At 37.4% G+C, this 22256-nt stretch overlaps 1 protein-coding gene across 2 annotated transcripts; it reads left to right on the top strand.

Annotated features, from left to right (window-relative positions):
* Positions 1-901: 901 nt before the first annotated feature.
* On the top strand, positions 902-21741 carry MIX23 (mitochondrial matrix import factor 23). Of its 2 annotated transcripts, none has more exons than XM_065942703.1 (5): positions 902-1045; positions 10672-10797; positions 13596-13742; positions 18031-18090; positions 21510-21741. In XM_065942703.1, exons 1-5 carry the CDS (start codon positions 995-997, stop codon positions 21528-21530), a joined length of 405 nt encoding a protein of 134 aa, XP_065798775.1. In that variant the 5' UTR covers positions 902-994; the 3' UTR covers positions 21531-21741. The 2 variants fall into 2 exon arrangements, with proteins under 2 accessions (XP_065798775.1, XP_065798774.1); XM_065942702.1 differs by having other exon boundaries at positions 21437-21741.
* Positions 21742-22256: the final 515 nt, after the last annotated feature.

The raw sequence follows: 22256 nt of genomic DNA, 5'->3' as shown, positions 1-22256 counted from the left end.
GCTCAGACCGTGCAGGTAGCGGCCTCGTCCCGCCCCACACGGGCCAGCGTTTTGGCGGAGGCATTAAGAATGCTCTTTTGGAGTCTTGGTTTCCAGTACCACTGCAAAGCATTCTCTGCACCAAAGAAAGTACCCGTTTAAAATAGAAAAAAGTAAATGCTTATTGTAGGACTTATGTGAACTAGACCCCGACGTCACACTGCCTAGATAAACCAGTATTTCAGTACAGTTTTTTCAGTGAATATGTACATGTCTTTCTCAAAACTAAATAGCTGGGTTCTTAGTGACCAGTGGCCTTGGTCTCTTGTTGGCTTTGGGAGTATCAGGCCACCTGAGAAATTCACATGAAAGTGAAAGTTGCACAGCCGTGTCCGACTCTGTGATCCCATGGACGGTAGCCTGCCAGGCTCCTCTACCCTTGGAATTCTCCAGCCAAGAGTACTGGAGTGGTTTGCCATTTCCTTCTCCATTTTCTTCTTCACATACGTGTTTCCTATTTTGTTTTCTATTTGCCTATTTTTATAAAACAACATTTTACTATTTCCACACCTGAACACCTTATTCACCTCTTACCCCATACTTTCAGAAGTGTCTTTTTTGACATTTCTTGCTGGACTCAAATTCTTAAAGAACAAAATCCCCATCTTACTTCTACGTAAGAGTTCCTCCTCGAATCATCTGATCGGTGGGGCCATTAAACTGTCGCCCTTTTTGTAAGAAAATGGGATTGGAGCAAAACGATCCCTTCAAGTTCTGACATTCTTTTATCTATGCGCTGGGGCCAGTTCCAGGAGGACAGATTAAACGAGTAAGAGTGAAAAGAAGGATAGCAGCGTTACGGGTTTCAGTGTGGGTGAGGATAAGCGGAAAAGACAAACCTTGAACTCAGCTTTCTTGCAGAGATTTCCCCCTCAATATTATTTGTTAGGCGGCGCCGCGGACACCTTTGCTCCGCGGTGATTGGCTCGGGGCGGGGACCTCGTGTTTGTCCAATATGGCGGCGCCCAGTGGCGGTGTGAACTGTGAGGAGTTCGCCGAGTTCCAGGTGATGGGGTTTTCCTCACGTGGCAGGCGTACCCCTCCTTTTGTCCCCGGACCCTGTTCCCTGCTCTGGCCTGGGAGGGATATGCGGACTAGTTGTGGCTGAAGCGAGCAGTTCAAGACTCCTTTTTCGAGCCATTGGAGGTCATGGGGGCGCGAGCTTGGCCTTAGGGAAAGAAGCTGCTGCGTTGGGGTCATGGTTCTCCCTGCTCCTCCCAGTCCTTGAGTAACTGCACCCAGAAACTCTCGTGGTTCTGCGGTGGCAAAGCCGAGCTTGGCCGGGTGGGTAGGGATTGTAACAACCTTCTAGCCATTCTTTGAACTCAGTTCTTAGCGTCTGTCATTCCACTCCTACTTTAAGCTGAGCATTTGCAAGAAAGAAAAAAGTGGAGGAGAGCTTGTTTACTTGATAAAACAAAAACACTTGTTTTACTATTTTGATGGGTTAGAACTTTTGGTGTCTTGGAGGGGCGATTAATTCTAGTACCTGCAATGGTGCTCTGTCTTCCTAACCATTAGAGAAAATACATTTAAGAAAAAGGTTGTATCTTTTATATATTAAAACACCAGAGGTCCGGGGCTAGTTATTAACACACAAATTAAAGAACAAGGGGTCTAGATTTTTGACCAAGTTGCTATGAAAGTTCTATACTGTAGTCATAAATCTGCTGCTGTCTTGATAAGCAGTTGAATTTAAGTCATGAAAAGGGTATTTTAAACTGGAGATATTGAAAAATCTGTTCATGTATCATTGACCTCTGTAGTAAGGTTTGTTCTAGGAGCCATTTTTAGGGAGTGATGTTCTTGAAGGTAATCTCAACAGATTGAATTATTTGACAAACATCATTTGACCAAAGAAGTTTGTGTGGGGTCTTTCCACCATTATATACATCCTTTTCACCATTTACGCTGCACAGATTAGATCAGCACAACAGCAACAGACTTCAAATGTGATCAGAGTGCCCAAGAGATACAAATATTTGTAAAAATCTTAAAGAAGATAGAAAAAAGACTTGGATTCTAACATATATGAAATGTTTAAGATTAACTGGCACATTTGTGGCCTTGGTCTTGTCATATTAGCCCTGTGATCTAACTTAATAAGCTCAAATAATTGAACAAGTTTGTGAGAAAGAGCCCTGGTTAGGGAATTAAATGTTTCAGGTTCTAATACTACTCCTGCAATTAACAGCTTTGGGACCTTCATCAAATCGCTTAACCCCTTCCATAATTAACTTTTGAATCTGTAAAATAAGATAATGTTAAATAACATTTAAAACTGCTTTCACCTCTGTGTTTATTTGAATCTGTAAAACCAAATTTCTGAGGATCTCTTTGAGCTGTTGAAACATCCAACAGTGCTTGAAAAACACTTTTGATTTTCCTTTGGGCAATCAGATAAGATGTTGTAAGTGGGGCAGAAGCTTAACTGTCTTGGAGAACCGTTTTATTCACAGAGATAATGTAAATAATGTAATAAAATGAATCTCATTAATGAAACCTGGAGAAGTTTTTAGATTGTTTTTCTAGCACTTTTTCAAATGTGTGATTTATAATGGAGAATTTGTTGTTCAGTTGCTAAGTCGTATCCAACTCTTTGCAAATAATGGAGAATACCCTTGGTTAAAAGTCAGAAGATCCGGTTTTCCAGATCTGGCCTAGGCATATCATTTTAATGAATATAAGAACATTTGCCACTATTGCTTCAGAGGCACAGAAATGTAAAAAATATATGTTTTAAAATGTAAAAGTTTAGTATAACATTTAGGTTTTAATGGATTTTATAAAGTTGTAAACTGATAACTGGCACACTCACAAATTATGAATCAAAGTTTATATTTTAAGAACTATGAAACCATTACATTGTGTATGTAAATACCTTATATATGAAAAGCCCTGCACTGAATACTGTGGAAGAGAAACAGAAAGTCATGTATTTTTATTATGAAGATTTAGGTACTTTTTTCTCCCAGAATTTTGTTATGAAGATGTTTAAACACTGTAGAAAAATGGAAAGACTTTTACAATGAATACTCATGTACCCAGTATCTGGATTCTACAGTGATTCACTGTATCTACTAAATCACATATCCATCCCTCTATCTATCAATCCACATTTTAAATTTTTTTTTTTTTTTTAATGTATTTCAAAGTAAGTTGCTAGTTCATCGCTATCCTCATATGACCTATTTGTGGTCACAAAGGGAGAGAGGTCTCTGGTGTCTTTTCTTTTACAGTGACATCAGTTCTATGGGATTAGTGTCCCATGCTTTATGATCTCATTTAACTTTTTATTGCTTCCCTAAAGGCCCTGTTTCCCTACAGCCAGATTGGGTTTTAGGGCTTCAACATATGAAATTGGGGGCAAGTGGTGGTGGGGAGGGCATAGTTCAATCCATAACAGATATCTACTAGGTACCAGGCAATTGGAGAAATTGAGTGAGTAAAATATAAAACGAGCTCAAGTCAGGGTATAAAACATGCAGAGGATATTTAGAATGTGAGGACAGTGTTATAACAGTTCAGAGAGAACTAAGTCAAAGAGATGTTAATTGAGCTGAGTCTTTGGTGGACAGAACCAGCGTAATTATCAGTAGAAGAAACAGTATATAGGCAGAAAGTTTTATGTGTTGCGGGGGAAATAGAAAATTGCTGGAATTCTGAATTTTCACAGGGGCACATTTGGATTACACAAAAGATTGGAACCAGGTTATGAAAGGCCTTGAATGCCACTTGTGAGGTTCGGGAGTCAGTGAGTAGAGTGGGGGAGTTGATCAAAGAGATGCTTTCAGAAGATTCATTACTTCTGCCACAGTCTTTGTGCCCTGTCAGTTTTGTAGTTAGCTTTGCTGTAGCTCTCCTTATCTTCAGTCTTCCTTTCTCTATTAATTTCTCCTCTTCAACCTAATCTCCATAAGGCTATGGCTTCATACTGTTATTAATATCTTCTAAATTTTAGAATCTGAACCATGCATCTAATTTCGGAATTGTATGACTAGATGTAAACTACTTAACATAGCATGGTGGTTGGTGGTGGTTTAGTCGCTAAGTTGTGTCTGACTCTTGCGACCCCGTAGACTGGAGCCCACCAGGCTCCTCTGCCCATGGAATTCTCCAGGCAAGGATACTGGAGTGAGTTGCCATTTTCTTCTCCAGGGGATCTTCCCGACCCAGGAAATGAACCCGGGTCTCCTGCATTGCAGGCAGATTCTTTACCAACTGAGCTATTCTTTAAAATCCAATCCCAAAGCAATTCTGCTTATCACTGCCCTTATTCGTACATATTCTCTCTCCCCAACCCCTGCCACTTCCAATATACATTTGAACTTTGCTGTCTAGCCATATAGGCCTGCTTTTCCCTGACCACATGATGTTTTGTCATTTCTGTGCATTTTTTTCCCACTTGACACACTGAAATACCTTCTTCCTGACCCTATCTGAGACCCAGTTGCATGTATTACCTGAGCAGAATCAACTGAGCATTCCTAGGATATGTAAGTTTTCATATTTCTGATAGGAATATTAACTTACAAGATTATTTTTGAGTTGTTTGGTAATTAAATATAGACTGAATAGGCTATTTTCTAGTATCCATGATGGTTTCTTTTGCAACATGCCTAGCTGCTCTCTGGTCCCATGCCTTGGAGTGCAGAGGACCGAAGACAGTTCTGGCAGTTGCAGGCAAGTCTGTCTTTCTGGCTTGCGGGAAGCACACTGTGAACATTGTAAAGATGGAGTTTGAGGAACCACATCTTCTAAAAAGAGTCCCATGTGAATGGGATCTACTTCTGTGTACCTTCAGGCAAAGTGAGGAGAAGAAAGGTTAAATTCCAGATCATTCCATGGAGCACATTTAAATTTTACTGTCATGTAATAGACCTTTTACCTCTCCCTATATACTTTGAAAGCTTCCTAAAATAATAAAAGGGATTACCTAAGAATTAACCTTAGAAATAGAGTGTCGTATAATTGTAATTATAGGGACAACAGGAAGTTTTCTCTACCCCTCCCTGCTGCTAGATATGCTAGTCCTTTGGTACTGAAATTGCCTTCCAAGAGGGTGAAATGAATGAAAGATAATGCATGAAATACAATTCCAAGATAAGTGCCAGAATAATTTTAAACGGTCAGTCTAAAACTAGAGTTCATGGTATATCAATTTCTTCTTGTTTTGAGGAGGGTGAAAGGAGAAGCTAGAGATACTACAAAGTTTGAAGAGTTATCTTTTTGCTGTGCTTTGACACTTAGAAGCTGATTTAGGGTTTCAGCTCCTATACAGAGAGAGCCACTGAACTGTGTATATTTCTGTATTATCCCTGTGGACTTGTGTTGCAGTTCATTGTATGATGTCTGCTCAAGGGTGTCTTCTTTATATTTTCTTGGTGAATTTGTGAGAAGGAAGGTACATCGTTGGAGCTAGTGTCAGTTAGGCAGTCAGTAATTCATTTTGAATGATACACATGGTTTAATGGCAGGATTTATGTGCCTGCATTAACCTTCATCTGCTCTGAGCCTGTGAGGTCTGCTCAAGCTTTTCTCTAGGCCTTGGAGCTGCCTAAAGAGCCCTGGCACTTTTTGTAATAAAGAAATTTGTGCCTAGTGAGGTAGTTTATAGTTCTTTTTCTTTACTTTTTGCAATTTTGAAACTCCTTCCTAAGTCCCTCCTTGAATTTTTCTAGTATCTTTTTTCCTAACTTAAAAATAGCTTACAATTCTCAGCAATTCCTGAACAAGTACACTATCAGTTTAGAGATTGTCATTATATCATCTTGAATTCAGTTCTGTCCAGTAGAATTTTCTGTGATGGTGGAAATTTGTCCTGTGCCACTGCTGCTAAGTCGCTTCAGCTGTGTCCGACTCTGTGTGACCCCGTAGATGGCAGCCCACCAAGCTCCGCCGTCCCTGGGATTCTCCAGGCAAGAATACTGGAGTGGATTGCCATTTCCTTCTACAGTGCATGAAAGTGAAAAGTGAAAGTGAAGTCGCATATTCATGTCTGACTCTTTGCGATCCCATGGACCACAGCCTACCAGGCTCCTCTGTCCATGGGATTTTCCAGGCAAGAGTACTGGAGTGGGGTGCCATTGCCTTCTCTGTACAATATGGTAGCCACTAGCAATATGTGGCTTTTGAGCACTTCTTGAAATGTAGCTCATGCAACTAAAAAACTAAATTTTAAATTTAATTTTAACTAAAATAACCTCATATGGCTAGTGTCTACCATATTAAAAGCCAAGCACTCGATCCTATATTGATGATTCTTTAGCACACACAGAGAGGACTGATATATTTGAAAATTCACATTTTAGTTTCCATTTGTAATACTTAAGTTGTTTGATTCATTACCTAGTTAATGCTGATAAATTCATATTGTTATAAGGAACTTAATAGTATATCCAGGTTGTTTTATCAGAGGGAAAGCTGGCTGTATTGCTAATGATTGTACTCAAACCTGAAGTTCAAAGTAAATCGTGATTCTGGGAAATGTAAAGATATATAATCTTTCACCTGCATTGCTATACCAATCTCCTAACTAACCTCTATGTATCTACTCTTGTTCCTGTCTAATCCATTTTCAACAGTTAATACTTTAACCTAAGTAGTCATTTCAGAATACAAACCCTATCATATAACTCTACTGTATTTAAACACTTCATTGGTTCTCTATTTGCGCTCAGGAAAAAGACTAACATCCAAAAGATGACCTATAATGGTGGACCTCATTTTACGTCATACTTTGTCTTACCCTCTATACTTAAGCCATGTTAACTATTGAGTCCATTAATAACACACTATTTAAATGACTCCTGTAAAGATGACCCATAATTTCCATCATGTTAAATCTTAGAAGTTAATTTCTACCCACATCTTTATTTACTTCCAGTAACATTCAACAGGCTTCCCTGGTGGCTTAGATGGTAAAGAACCCACCTGCGGTGCAGGAAACCCGGGTTCCATCCTTGGGTCTAGAAGAGCCCTCGGCGAAGGGAATGGCTACCGAAGCCCAGTATTCTTGCCTGGAGAATCCTGTGAACAAAGGAGCCTGGCAGACTACAGTCCATGGGGTTGCAAAGAGTTGGACACAACTAAGTGACTAACATTCAACACAGTTGACTGTTCCTGGCTTGAAGCCTCTCTTCTGAGTTCTGTGACATCACAGTCTTTTTCCTGTCGTTTTATTTTTTAAAATTTTATTTCTTTATTATTTTGTTGGTTGGGCTGGGTCTTCATTGCTGCACGTGAGCTTTCTGCAGTTGTGGCAAGTGGGGGCTACTCTCTAGTTTCAATGCATGTGCTTCTCGTTGCCGTAACTTCTCTTGTTGCAGAGCACAGGCTCTAGGTGTGAGGGCTTCAGTAGTTGCAGCATGCAGGTTCAGTAGTTGTGGCTGACAGGCTCCGGAGCACTGGCACAGTAGTTGGTGCAGGAGCTTAGTTTGTTCTGTGGGATCTTCCCAGACCAGGGATCGAATCCCTGTCCCCTGCCTTGGCAGGCAGGTTCCTATCTACTGTACCACCAGAGAAGTCCTCTTCGATAGTTTTAGATGCTGGAGTTCCTTCTTGATTGTTAACCCCATTTATCACCTATAGTCTCCCTCAGTGATCTCTTCTTGTTTCATGGCGTTAAAGAAGTTAATTTGGAGAATTCCCTGACTGTCCAATGTTTAGGACTCCAGGCTCTCACTGCTGAGGGCCCAGGTTCACCAACCTCTTAATCAAACTTATCTTTATCTCTTGCCTGAACCACCATAGTAGTCTGCTCAGTGTTTCCATTCTCAACTTAGCAGCTGAAGTTGTGTTTTGAAATACTGTTATATCGTTCCCTTGCCTAAACCCCTGTTGCCTTTAGAACAGAATCCTTAATTATTTCTGTGGTCTCTCTTCTCCTTCATTTTCTCATCAACTCTGCTCTCACCTAATACCACTTTTTCACTTAACTCGCTCCCAGACCACTTGCCTTCTTTTTGTTCTTCAAACATCCCCAAGTTTGTTCTTGCCTCTTAATTTTTGCCTTGTTCCCCAAAATGTCCTTTTAGTTGGCTTATTTGTGTCATTCAGATCTCAGTTCAAATGGTATGTCCTAGAGAGATCTGTCTTGATCTCCCTGTATAACGTATTAGCCCCTCAACCCCACTGTTCATCTCATTACTGCAGTTTTCTTTTTTGCAGTACTTTTCTGCGCTGAAAGTGTCTTGTTTGTTGGGATACTCGTTTATTGTCTGTCTCCCCCATGAGAATTTTGCTCCATAAGAGCAAGGACCTTTTCTGTTTTACTCATCATTGTAGCCATAGTGTTTAGAGTGGTGTCTGACATGTACTGCTGCTGCTGCTAGACATTAGTAAATATTTTTTGAAGGCAGAGTGAGTTAATGAATGAACTCTGTGCTCTCTCTCTCTAATTGCTTCAGATGTTTGAAGAAGAAAGATTGTTGAGGACTCTCATCCAAGGAAAGCTTTATCTGGAAGGTATAAACTTTGGTCTCAGGATCAGTTTGATTTAGACAGGAGGAAAGAAGAGAGTTTAAAGGTTTTTTTGTCTTAATAGGCAAGTTGTGGGAGGTAAAGTTTGCCAGGAAGGTCCCTGTCTACTACTTAACTACTTTTTGCCTCTCTAAATAGTGCTGCCACTGTTTGTGTGGAATTTGCCACTTACTGACATTATATATCCTCTACTGTGTATAAGACATTATTTAATGTGATGCTTGCTTAGTTAGTATGTTGAGATTATCCCCTAAGAATTCCAGATTACAGAGAATCTTGATACCATTGACCAAAATAGAAGGATACAAGAAGAGGTGATAAGATAGTAAAGTTAGTTTTAGACCTGACATTTGCCTGTTTGCCTGTTTTTATTAGTCTAAATTATGAGCCTTCTACAAGCTGTTTTACTTCAAAATTAGATTCTGGAAAAGGATATTAAACTACTAATTAAAGAATAATAGGCTGGTCAAATAAGTTGTGATACCCCCACTGAATGGAATATTTATGTGTGTATTAAACATGTCTTCAAGGTAGCAAGGGCAAATGCTCATGGTATAATTTCATAAAGTAGAACTTTTAAATGTTATATAGTGCCACATTTTTATAAAAATATTTGCAGATATGTATAGAAAAAACTAAATAATGGTTAACAATGGATAATTCTATTTTCTTTAAATTTTTTTCTAATTTTCTAAAATTATGTAATTAATTCTTTAGTCATAATAAAAGCTTATTTTAACAAACGGATGATACAGTAAAGGGAATATAGCCAATATTTTATAACTTTAAATTTAATAAAATATATAAAAATACTGAATCAATACATTGTATTTTTGAAGTTAGTATAATATTGTTAAATCAACTATAATAAAAAATAAGTTGTCACAATTGTATGGTTAAATAATGTATAAAATTCATACTCATACCAATTTTCAGATGAAAAGCTGTCATTTTTATTATGCCCAATAAGTAAATAAATGGATGGAAGAAATGAAGAAGTTGATTTCAATTTGGATTTAAGTTTCGCAAAGAAGTAGGTTCATATATTGAAGGAGGTAGAGAATCAACCAAAAATGGTTTAATACACATTAATATTAAATGTTAACTTGTTAGATGTTTTCAGTAAATAAGAGTCCTAGTATTATACACGTCTGTTTTCTTGATGATTTTCAGTGATTGTTTTGTGTGACTGGGGTGAGGTTGGAGTGGATTAAAAGGGAAAGAAAAGGATATATACTAGAAACTTTCTAGAGTTTATATTATCTGGAGTCAGGAGGTAGCTGATGCTCAGCCTTCTCTAGTGACAAGTGAGAAGTACCCTAATCAGAATGTGGGGAGAAGGGACTATACCGGGTTGGAGTACTCATTAGAGTCTTTCTTAGTCCCCTGCCCTTTTGATATTTTTATTTTAATGATTGTTTTTTGAGAGTTGGAGCCTCTTTTAGAGGGGAGAGATCCTTGGGAAATGTGAACCTGGGTAACTGAGAAAAGGTAAAGCTAATTTCTTCTTGTTCTATGAACAAAAAAACCACAATGACTTTTCTAGCAGTGTAGTTTTTTTTGTTACAAAAATAATATGTACTCATAGTAAAAAACTAAAAAACAAAAAGCCTAAAGGCAGGGGAGTGTCTAAGAGAGTATAGATTAATTTCTGCATGTTAATCACTGCTGATGGTTTCTTATATATCTTTCTAGAAGTTTTCTATCTAGCACCACATTTTAGAGAGATAGATAGAGAATAGAGCAAGCAATTATGTTGGATTGTTTTGGAGAAGTTGAAGTAATCAAGTTCAGTAGAATCCTTTTTGGCTGTATGCTAGAGATAGAAAGAACACACAGTTGTGTTTTGCACCATGTGCCAGCAAATGGGGTTTACAAATGAATAAAAAATCTTTACACTTAAGACAGTCACATTTGGGCCAAGGAAACAGAGTTGTGCCAAGTGTTAGAATTACTATTACATAACCTACCTATCAGTCTTTATTAATAAAGATTTTTCTATGGTTATACTGTATATAGCATGGTTTCCCCACTCCTAATATACAGTGTTGTAACATATCCAAGAGCTTTAATTATTTATTTTTGCTTACCTGGTCTTATCACTTAACTTTCCATTCAAATTATTATTCTTTTATTTTAAATATTATATAGGAATTGCTCAAGGTGATGAGGACGATTGATGACAGAATAGTACATGAATTAAACACTACGGTTCCAACAGCTTCCTTTGCAGGGAAAATTGATGCCAGCCAAACCTGTAAACAACTTTATGAGTCAGTAAGTGTATCTTTTGAGTCTTTGTGCTTCCTTTATGTCTTTCTTTGCAGGCAAAATAAGAAATCAATTGACATATAATTAAACTGTGGAAAAAGAATGGAATCTTCACGTTTTCTTGCCCACACCTGAAGGTGTGTAAAAGTTTTGATCCAGTTTCTACAAACTAAAGAAAATGTGTGATCTTAAGCAATAGTCTGGGAAGATATGGTTCTAAGAAATGGGGAGATATGGTTCTAAGAAATGAAAACAGTCTCCCCTTGTGGGCAGACTCTAACTTAAGGAAACCTTATACATCAAAGAAAACAGGAGAGAATGAAACAGTCAAGTAAAACAGTGAGGTAAAGTGGGGTCTTTGAATGAATCAGTGTTGAAAAAGCTAGACAGCTGAAATAAGGAAGAATTAAAACCCTTCGCACTTTCTGTATCCTCTTTCTTCCCTTACTCATCAGGAAGGGGAAAAGAAACATTTGGCAGGAGAGAAGGAAAAGCCACAGATAAATTGTCCTACCAAGGGTACACGTTCAATCGCTGGTCAGGGAACAAAGATCTGGCAAGCTGTGCAGCCTAAAAAAAAAAAAAAAGATGAAAAGATGAAAATTTTAGACCGAAAGAAGTTCTCAAATCTGTGGTAAAATAAAATAAAACTGGGAAGTTCTAGGTATACCCACTTTAGACTCGTTTTGAATCATTCTCCTGCCCTACCCCAAATGTCTTCATTTCAAAATTGCTTTCCCCAAATCAAAGGAAGTATGGTTATGATATGGTTATCCTTCAGGATTTTTCTCCTCTAACCACAGTTTTACCATACTGAGTTTCTTAATAAATATCTCAATTCCTTTAATAAACACTTTATGTATCAGAAATAATTCTCATGTGACCAAATCCTCAAGCATCTGATACTGATGAGCCAATAAACCTGGTTTTGTGTTATTTTTTCCTTCGGTCGGCTTATGTCACACCAACTATTACTCTTATCAGGTGTCATCATTTCTTCAACTTACATGTATAGAAGTCCATGCATGTTCCTCTTGCATATGCTCTTAGGTTTGAATCTTATTGAAGGATGATCTTGAAAATATAATTGAATATGCTGAGTAAAAGATGATATACCCAGTCATTCCTGTTTACATGGTTGTGGGTTCACAGAGGGTCTAATATGAAGGATAAGTAAGCCTGTGAGGGTAGGAGCATAGTCAGCATCCAGAAATGTATCCACAGAGAAGGTGCCAAGTTAAGGAGGGGAACAGTGGAGGAAAGCCCAACTGAGGAAGGAGACTAGTGAGAGACCAAAAGAGAATTATTGAATATTTAACAAAATGTATACAACTTGAATTTGATTTTAAGATGTAGACAGAAAAATGAGAATATTGTGTTAGAGTTCTAGTTGATGCTAATGCTGTTTGATCAGTTGCTGGCGGAGTTAGACAAACTATCAAAGTAATTAAATAGCATTTAGCATCTGAGTAATATATTGAGTCATGCTGCCTCTAAATTTTAGAGGTGGAAAGGGGTATTAGCAATTATTTACTCATAATTCATAATTTTACAAAAGAGGGAACTGAAGCCTGGGAATGCTAATTATTTAGCCAGTCTCACACAACCTCAGGGAGAGTTTCTTAACTCTGACGGTATTCTGTCTGGGGAGAATAGTTCTGTACCCTCAATGCCTCTTTTAATTTTCTGTAATTATACCTGAAGGAGTTAATAAGTAATAGACATAGCATACCAGCTAGTAAATATGGGCCTTGAGGCTATGCTTGCAAATCCTAAATGTTACAATGAAAAGAATTAGCATATTAGAGAAATTTACTATAGTTGGGATTAATGTCTATTAGGCAATTCCTTTTACATGAGTACAACTTATAAGTAATGTACTTTTAGTATTACTCTCTAGAAATATAAAGATTTATTCTTTTCTGATATCTATTAGACCAGTAGTTCTTAATCACAGGGTTCCAATATGATCATTTAAGAGATCTATTTCAAATAACTTACGAAGACTACTTATAGAATAGTTGTCAGTCCTATATTTTATGTATTTAAGATATATATAATGGTTAGGTTATTTCTATTACAACTGTCAATAGTATAGCATTAAGGTATTCTTCCTTTGGACTGAAAAAGGAATGATATAACATGATTACATGGAGCAAGCCAGCATTTAAATTTTAGTTGGAGGTGAACCACTGTTAGCACAATTGATAGAATCAATAATCTCTACTTCATTTACAGTTTTTCCTGGTTGATACTTTAAAAATCCTGAAAAGAGTTCTGTCTGACATAGGTAAATGTAGCATTCTTTTGTTTTTCTTTATTGTAACTAAAGACTTTTCTACATCACTTACTTCATAACTTTTTGCACTTGTTGACAACATGAGGCTGGGGGAAAAAAATGAAAGGACAAAAAGAAAGAGCAGCAATAGTAAGTGGCTCAGAAAGTGTGTGTGAGTAGGTATAAGGTAGATGAACACACAGATACAATAATGGGAGAGAAAGGGGTTCAGAGAGAAGGAGCCTGAGATGAGAAGCCCAGCAGGAGGAGGGTGGGAAGAGAAGCAAGGAGGCCTGGGAGCATAGTGAGGAAGAGGACAACCCAGCCTCTCACTTCCACCCTCACAGCTCCCACCTTTGATCTAGCTCATTCAGCACAAACTTCTCTTCCATAGACTCAATTTTTAAAAATTATTTTAGAAAGTCTTACATTTCTGTAGTCTAAAATTTAAAAAGACTGAAATATGGCAAGTTGGTGTGATTTTATCTTATTTTTTTTTTTCCTGTTTCTTTCTTTGTTCTTTTAGTTGATGGAGGCCCACGCCAGTAGGGACAGAGTCATAAAAAACTGTATAGCTCAGACCTCATCAGTAGTAAAACAGCTCCGAGAAGAGAGAGAAAAGAATTTGGATGATTTAACGTTATTAAAGCAACTTAGAAAAGAACAGACAAAGGTAAGTTGAATAAGGTTACATTTCTAAGGCAAGGTTTCCAAACTTAGCCTTCAAAATAAAAGCAGTTCTTAACGTGAAAAATCCAGAGTAAGATATGCTTATTACTTAAAATGACCAGGAGGTTAGTACTTCATTCTTAATGGGTTTTATTTTATTGCACTTCAGTGTTAATTGGTTAATTAATGTGCATTTCATGATTGTATGTAATGTAGCAGCTTAAGATAAAAAAGCATGTAATCATGTTATTTCCATTCATTTATATATTCTACAGTTAAAGATATAAGGATTAATACAGATCAACACCATGTTAAAATATCTGTAGAAATCACATCTAAGTCTTGAATTGAGAAGAAACATTTTTAAAATATATTTACAGTTTAAAAATATTTACCTCTGGTTTCATCTGTAGAAACCTGCTAAATGTAATATAGATGTTTAACTTCAGGATATTACCCTCTTCAGCCATAAAAATATAGTACAGTACAGCAGGTACCCTAGAGCCTCCTTACGTTTATTTCTTTGCTATGGAAAAGATGGTATGGGTCTTTGACTCTTTTTAGACTCTCCTTTGTTTCTATTTCATCTCCCATCCCTGCCATTTTCCCTTTTAGAAAAACAATAAACGTCCACTGAGTGGTATGTCAGAGGAAGCCTTATTTTCTAAAGTCAGCTATAATGTAGATGAGTGTGGACTTCAGGGTAGAGTTAATGAGGCAGAGCTATTTCTTTATAGCCCTTAAATGTGGCATGTCAAGAAAACAGTGGAAATGTATACCATGTTTTATTTTCTGGACTGCATTACTGTCTTTTGGTGAGGGAATAGCTCAAGGGGTCACTTTTTATTCTGATACAATTTCAAACTCTCAGAAAAGTTGCACAAATAGTACAAGGAACTCCCATGTACCCTTTACCTATATTCACCTTTTGTTTACATTTTGCTCCACCTGCTTTACAGTTCATTCTCTCCACCCTTCCTACCCTTTCCTCCTTCCCTCCCTTTTTCCCTGTCTTCCTCCCCCTCCCTCCATACACATTTTTTTTCTTACCATTTTGAGAATATACTGGGCACATTATACTCTTTACCCCTACATATGTTGGTTATTCCCTAAGAACAGGGGCTTTCTCTTACATGCTGTTGCTGCTGCTTAGTCCTTCAGTCATATCCCAACTCTGTGACCCCATGGACTGTAGCCTGCCAGGCTTCTCTGTCCATGGAATTCTCCAGGCAAGAGTACTAGAGTGGGTTGCCATGCCCTCCTCCAGGGGGTCTTCCCAATCTATAGATCAAACCTGGGTCTCCTGCATTGCAGGCAGATTCTTTACCACTGAGCCACCAGAGAAGCCCTTCTCTTAACATGACCACTGTATAATTACCAAAATCCTGTCTGCATTTTAAGATGGCATAATAAGTGACTTACTGGTCCTTGCATGTCAGGTAACTGAAAATCCAGTGTGAGATAGAATCATGTTTTCATACTGAACAAGTTGTGAAGTTTGCACTTTGTTTAGTGGATGTAGCCAAATTTTGCAAAGGGGACCTTGCTGTCTCTCTCAAGTCTTATCTTTTGCTGCACACAGGTGAGTGTGTGCACTTTCTTAGCCATCCTGCTGATGCAGTGTGTCTCACTGGGTACAGAATCCATCCGCTATCTTTACTGTGCCCTTTGTTCATGATGACTGCTTCAGCTCTGTGTTTCACACCTGTTCATTCATTAGTCAGCAGTGGGTTCTTCAGTGAACTTGGGCTGTAAAGGTCATCTTAGGAGGCGTTTTGGAAACCAGCTAGTGAGTTATGAAAGGTAGTTTTCTAGCCTGTGACATTGCATGGGACTATAGTAGAAGGTAACCGTGGGTAGTACTTAAGCAAATAAGGAAGCTTGAGCTTTTTTTTCAAGTTTGCTATGAAGGTTATGGAATCAGAAAGAGGCAGCTCTTAAAGATGTTCCAGCTCTACCTCATCATATTCTATATGTGGAAACAGACTCAGAGATACTAACCTCCCCAAAGTCACTAACTAGTAAGTAGTGGGACTGGACTTGAATCCATTCTCTTCCGACTCTGAATTCAGTCAGTGTTTTTGTTGTGACTAATAGTCAAATAGTTTATTTGCATATGACGCCAATCTGAAAGTTCCCAGTTCTTTACCCAAACCCTTACCTCCAAAAAGCCTTGCTGGAACTATATATCTGCTGTCACCTGTTCATAGCCTTTGAGAGGAATTTTACCTGTGTGAGACCCAGAGCCTCAAAAACAATTATCTCAAGGGTAGCATTTTGTTGGTGCCACTGAAATTGTATTAGAAGCTGGCTGTAATGTCTGCCATGTTCAAGAATAGAAGAAACATTGATTATAAAGGCAGATAGCCCTGAGGAAATCCATCTACCACTTGGAGGTTTTGTAATCTTGTAAATTAATCTGAAACTTCTGAATTTCAGTTTGTAAAATGGAGTTGATACTTAATATCTTTTATTTTATTTTGGGGGGTAAGGATTAAATTGTATAATATATGTAAGAGGTAGCATATTGACTGATACAAAGTAGCAGATTCTTTCCTCTTTGAATCTCTGGGACTCCATATTCTTGCATTAATTCTGTCTAAAATATCCACCCAACCAGTGGTTCCTCCCTTTTGTTTAACCAGTCTTAAGAGAATTGAGGGGATGTATAATCTTATGTGCTGGTGCATTCTCTTTTTGGACAACTGTAATTATTCAGATATTTTCTTATTGTGAGAATCTGTCTCCTTGTAACATGTAATTACTGATCCTTAATCATCCCTCTGGATAAGTCTAAACCCATTTTTACAGGACACTCGTTTAAATATTTGAGAGCAATTATAAACACTGTCTTAGTGGCCTGTTGTAACACTGTTCTTTGAAGTTGTTACTTCTTTGGCAGAAAATCCAGGCTTTGACAGAGCAGTGAAGCTTTAATGAGTTCTGTGTCTATATAGCTGATTAAAGTCTGAAACTGAGGTTCTTGTTTAAGCAGGTGGGCTTCCTCGGGCTTGTTACTGCTCTGCATCTCAGCAGACACGCTGTCCTTCCTTGGTCATGGTTTAATTGTATATTCTGGTGCATACTCCTGACACCAGGTTTTGAGTCTAAAAAGGGAGTTTACAAGGAGCGTTGAATCAGTACACATCCAGTCTTATTAGTGTTAGATGCACATTTCTCAAACCTCCTGTCTGAGCTGTACTCCTAATTTATGGTTAGATGCTTTGGTCTGGGTCCCCACCTCTTTGTTGCCCTAATCTTGTCTAATTCTCTGGCATTTTTTCCCCTAAATCTCCTGGCCTGAGGACGTCATCCTGCTGTTAACTTCTTGGCTGCCTCAACCTGTAGTTCATACTTTTTTTCTGCTAATTTTCCTGAATACTTACTTTGAGGTTCTCCTCTTGGAACTAGTTAGCTTCCTTCCTGTCAAGTCTCTCTGAGCAGAGGCGACTAGGAGTATGATGGGTCCTGCCATCTGGACCTGGCAGTGGGATTGGCTATTTTTCTGATGGAGTTATTAGGTTGGCAGTTAAAAAGAAAGTTAGAAAGACTTTTCAGCATTTTAGCCTCAGACCTCTGGCCGTATGGTTAAGGTATGGAAAATTCATCCCTTTCTCAGTTACTTGAGCCTTTTATATCCCCTTTCTCTGTTTTTCTTCCTATTTCTTTTTTCTTTTATTCAAATCAGGTTGCCACCTCCTTGTCCTTTTTTTGTTTTGTTTCTCTGTGCTATCTTTGCAGATCTATATTGTAGATCAATAAGTCAAACTGGAATTACTGAGTTAAAGGACATGGGGATTTACATTTTTGCTAAATCTTACCAAATTGCTCTCTGTAGAAGTTACAACAATTTGTACTCCTACAAAAAAATATATGTGAGTGTATCTTTCCCCATACCCTCACTAATACTAGATTTTATCGGAATTATCAGGTTTCTTCTTTAAAAAATCTTTTTGATCATGTTATGACTTAATTTGCATTTCTTTTTGCATAAGTAAGATTGTACATTTAAAAATAGGTTTATTGGCCATTTGTTTTTCTTCTGTGAACTACCTGAACTTTTGAGTTTTTTTTAAAGCTGTCAATAATATGCAGCAATGCTTGAGAACTCTGGCTTTATAAGATTTAACAATTGGTTAAATACAAGAATATCAAAGAAGGTTTTGAAATCTAGCCTAAGTATTGACAAAAAATGCAGGAGCAGCAGCTGGTTTTGTTAGGAAAATATTGTAGAGTTTGGTTTTAGTTCTTTAAATTTTCATAACTTCATTTTTGTTTTCCTTTTCTTGCAGTTGAAATGGATGCAGTCAGAACTGAATGTTGAAGAAGTGGTAAATGACAGGAGCTGGAAGGTATAAAATGATGTTGATTCTTAGAGGGAACTAGGAGGGGAAACAGAACTAGCAAAAGGAAACAAACCAAAGGAGGAGGGAGTAAAGAGTGCCTTGGGCACTTAAGAATAAAGGTCCTTCATTTACAAGTAATTGAACGTTTTAACTTTTTAGGGGGATGGGAGTTGCAGTTAGAATTCAAATAGAGCCATCTTATTAAAAAAAAAAAGTAGCCTTTCAGTCTCTTGGTAGAATTGCATGGTTGTCATGGTAACAGAATTGGAGACATTCTATATGATTCCTACTATTAATTATGGGCTATTTGATATTTAGAGTTAACTCAGAGCCTTCAGTCAGGTTATTTAAGTTAGCCTTTCTGTGATTAGTTATTTCCATAAATTTTCATGTCATTAACTACCCTTCACAGTTGCTTGTTTTCTAACATATCTGATCATGAAACTTTTTTTGTATATAGTTTCACTGGTATCTGGTAATAGGGCTTTTTATGGCTCCTAGATTCATTCACATGCTCCTTTTTACCACCTGCTGTTGCTGCTTAGTTGCTTCAGTCGTGTCCAACTCTGTGTGATCCCATGGACTATAGCCCTCCAGGCTCCTCTGTCCATGGGATTCTCCAGGCAAGAATACTGAAGTGGGTGCCATACCCTCCTCCAGGGGATCTTCCCAACCCAGGGATTGAACCTGGGCCACCTACATTGCAGGCAGATTCTTTACCACTGATCTATCAGGGAAGCCCTATTACCGCCTACATGATTCTAATTAGGAATTAGATTGGGGGACCAGGATCCTAGGACTTTAAATGTAGTTAAAAACCACAAAATTCTGACTTTTTAGTTTTCTGGAAAAGTATGTTTACATGTCCTCTCTAAAACTTCAAAGATTTCCAAAGGGCACAATCTATTAAATCTGAAAGAATGAACTGAAAATTGTTTTATCCTTTGAAATTAACTGATGGAATTAGGCTGAATCCAGACGGAGGTCAACAGAACCAAAAACTAGAGTGTACCAACTTGCAGAACCCTGAATAAACTGTAAAATACAAATTGACTTTCTTTGCTTTATCACATTTATTTATCCTATACTTTTTGCTAAAATTTCGTATTTCTCCCCTTTCCACCTATGTGATAAGATGTTTGCTCCTTGAAAGATTTTGGCAAAATTTGTCCATTTCTATGCTCTGGAGAGATAATATTTACTCTTGGGATGGGATGAGGGTGGGTACAATGAAATCTGGTTTGGAAAACCCAGTGCAGGGATTGATGTATGTAAAATGTAGTAGGAAAAGTGAAGCATTTTTGGATTTGGTATTACTTTAAAAGAAAATATGCTCCATCCACTCTACATAAAATGAGGCTATTTGTTTTCAAGGGAAGAAATTGTAGCCATGGTGCAATAGGCCAGCAAAAATGGTTAAGAAGTTATTTAGGAAAAGGATTTGGAGAGACTCAACCAGGTTGTGTATATCATCCCAACCAGTGTGTCAAAACCACTAATCTGAAGCCTCCTCTGGTCCGAGCATTGGGAACTCCAGGGATATGTCAGACCTAGGAGCTGTAAGACAAAAAGGCCAGAAAGAGTCTATATAATTTCTTCATGTTCTAATTGTGAGATACATGTGCCAAAGAGCATGTAACATGTCGAATGTAAAGAATATTAGTAAAATGAACATGTATCTACTGCCCAGTTTAAGAAATTGAATACCAGTAGCCTACATAGGTTTTTCTTTTATTTTTATGCTAGTCCATTTTAGCCAACATGGGTTGGTTTCTTTGGTGGGTTTTTTGGTTTGTTTTTTTACCTAAAAATTGTTTGTTCCTTATGTCAGTAAAGTATGAGAGTAAATGCTGAGAAAAAATTGTTTTAGATTTTTATAATTTTTTAAATTGGATACAAAATTCTTTAGACACATGATTAATTTTTTAAAAAATATTAAAAGATATACAATAAAAATTATACTCTCATGCCTCTCTAATTTTTACCACCTCCTTTCCCATTCCTCTGAAAGGATGTATATGCTTTCAGATATTTGTAACTTTAAAATTTTGTTTGTATGTGTACACACATATACATATATTTTTGTATATGTGTGTATTTTGGAATGGAAGTGTAAATGGAAGTGATTTTTCTTAATTTATCTTGGAGATCTTTTCAAATTAGGATGTAAAGAGCTTTCTTATTCTTTTTTTATGCTTGCTTTATATTCCATCAAATAGCTGTACCAAAATTTTTATTTAACACAGTCCATATAACAAGTAATCTTAGAATGTTTTTAGCATTTGTATTTGTTTAGTTTTAGGAAGCAAGGTAAATAAAACAAAACATTACATAAATTTGTACAATTTAGCAAGACTGGGCTCCCTTCGTAGACTGGACTTCCCTACCTGCATGGTAGAACCATCTGACACTCATTTAGAAAAGCATGACAGATATCTAAATAAAATCTACATTATAGAAGAATTTTTAAACAGTTTTATCTTAAAGTTAATTTAGATATTTTGTCAAACTGTCTAAAATATTTATATGGAATTAAAATATTTGTGAGTTACTAAGTAAGCTAACATGATGATTTTTGTCCTTGAATAATTTAAATTTTATTAAAATAATGAAAATTATATTATAAATGAATATCAAGGCATTCTGTGCTCTTCAGTTCAGTTCAGTCTCTCAGTCGTATCCAACTCTTTGCGACCCCATGGACTGCAGCACGCCAGGCTTCCCTGTCCATCACCAACTCCCAGAGTTTACTCAAACTCATGTCCATCAAGTCAGTGATGCCATCCAACCATCTCATGCTGTCATTCTCTTCTTCTGCCTTCAATCTTTCCCAGCATCAGGGTCTTTTCTAGACTAGGCACTGTGCTCTTAGTGCCTAGTAAGTCAGTTTGAATTGGTGAGGAAACACCTCTGTTTCCTAAACCTGTTGACTCAGGGCAAAGAATATTATGAAGTGAAGTGAAAGTCACTCAGTCGTGTCTGACTCTTTGTGACCCCATGAACTATACGGTCCATGGACTTCTCCAGGCCCGAATACTGGAGTGGGTAACCTTTCCCTTCTCCAGGGTATCTTCCCAACCCAGGGATCAAACCCAGGTCTCCTGTATTACAGGTGGATTCTTTATCAGCTGAACCACAAGAGAAGCCCAAGAATATTGGAGTGGGTAGCCTATCCCTTCTTCAGTGGATCTTCCCCACCCAGGAATTGAACTGGGGTCTGCTGCATTGCAGGCAGATTCTTTACCATCTGAACTATTAGTGAAGCCCCAGAGAAGGTTATATTCACCCGAAATTTCAGGTCTAATTTATACAGGATGACTCAGTGACCTTTGTTTCTGTTCACATGTCTTAGGTGTTTAATGAACGCTGCCGAATTCACTTCAAGCCTCCAAAGAATGAATAAAAAGATACTTTTTTTTTTTAAGATGGACTGGGTCATCTCATGAAGAGTCAAGCATGACAGACATCAACATGGTGGGCTTCCCAGGAAGATTTCTGAGCCAACAGTCCAAGACCTTTTGTTGATTTCAGCCCCACTTAGCCAAGACCTCACATATAAATAATTCTGATAATTATGGAGAAATCAACTGCTATTTTATACTGATTCTGTAAAAAAAAAAAATGTTTTGTAACTATTAAAATAATTTTCTGACTCAGTGTACATAATTATTTGATTGTTTTCCCAGTTGAGACAGTTAGTTCTTGTAAGAGTATTTGAATACAATTTCAATATGTAATTTGATTTATATGTATCTTCTTGAATTTTACAAATTTATTGACATCAGTGTAGATCTTTTTGGTCATTGATGGTTTTATCTCTTATTTATCTCTAAGTTTATTGCTCGTAAGTTAAAGGCCAGTAATATGGCCTGGATAGTGTTCAAGGAAACTCTCTTAGTACCTTATTTTTATATGCAAAAACTATTGTTGAGTGGAAATATTTTCCTGGATAATGTTTCTGTGGACAGTGAAAAGGAAAACAAATTCAGACAATGGAAAAGTAGAAGATGGCTTACATGATGGACTTCTAGTACAGGATGATTGTATTCATTTTCTGTTGCTATTTAACAAATTTAACAGCTTAAAATCACTTCTGTTTGTTATCTTACAGTTCTGTAGGTCAGAAGGCTAGGAAAGCTCGACTGAGTTCCCTGCATGGGGTCTCACAGGCT

The sequence above is a fragment of the Muntiacus reevesi genome, chromosome 8 (genome assembly GCF_963930625.1).
Source record: "Muntiacus reevesi chromosome 8, mMunRee1.1, whole genome shotgun sequence".
NCBI lineage: Eukaryota > Metazoa > Chordata > Mammalia > Artiodactyla > Cervidae > Muntiacus > Muntiacus reevesi.
The sequence above is the reverse complement of the archived record's forward strand: the minus strand, read 5'-3'. Positions and strand labels throughout refer to the sequence as shown.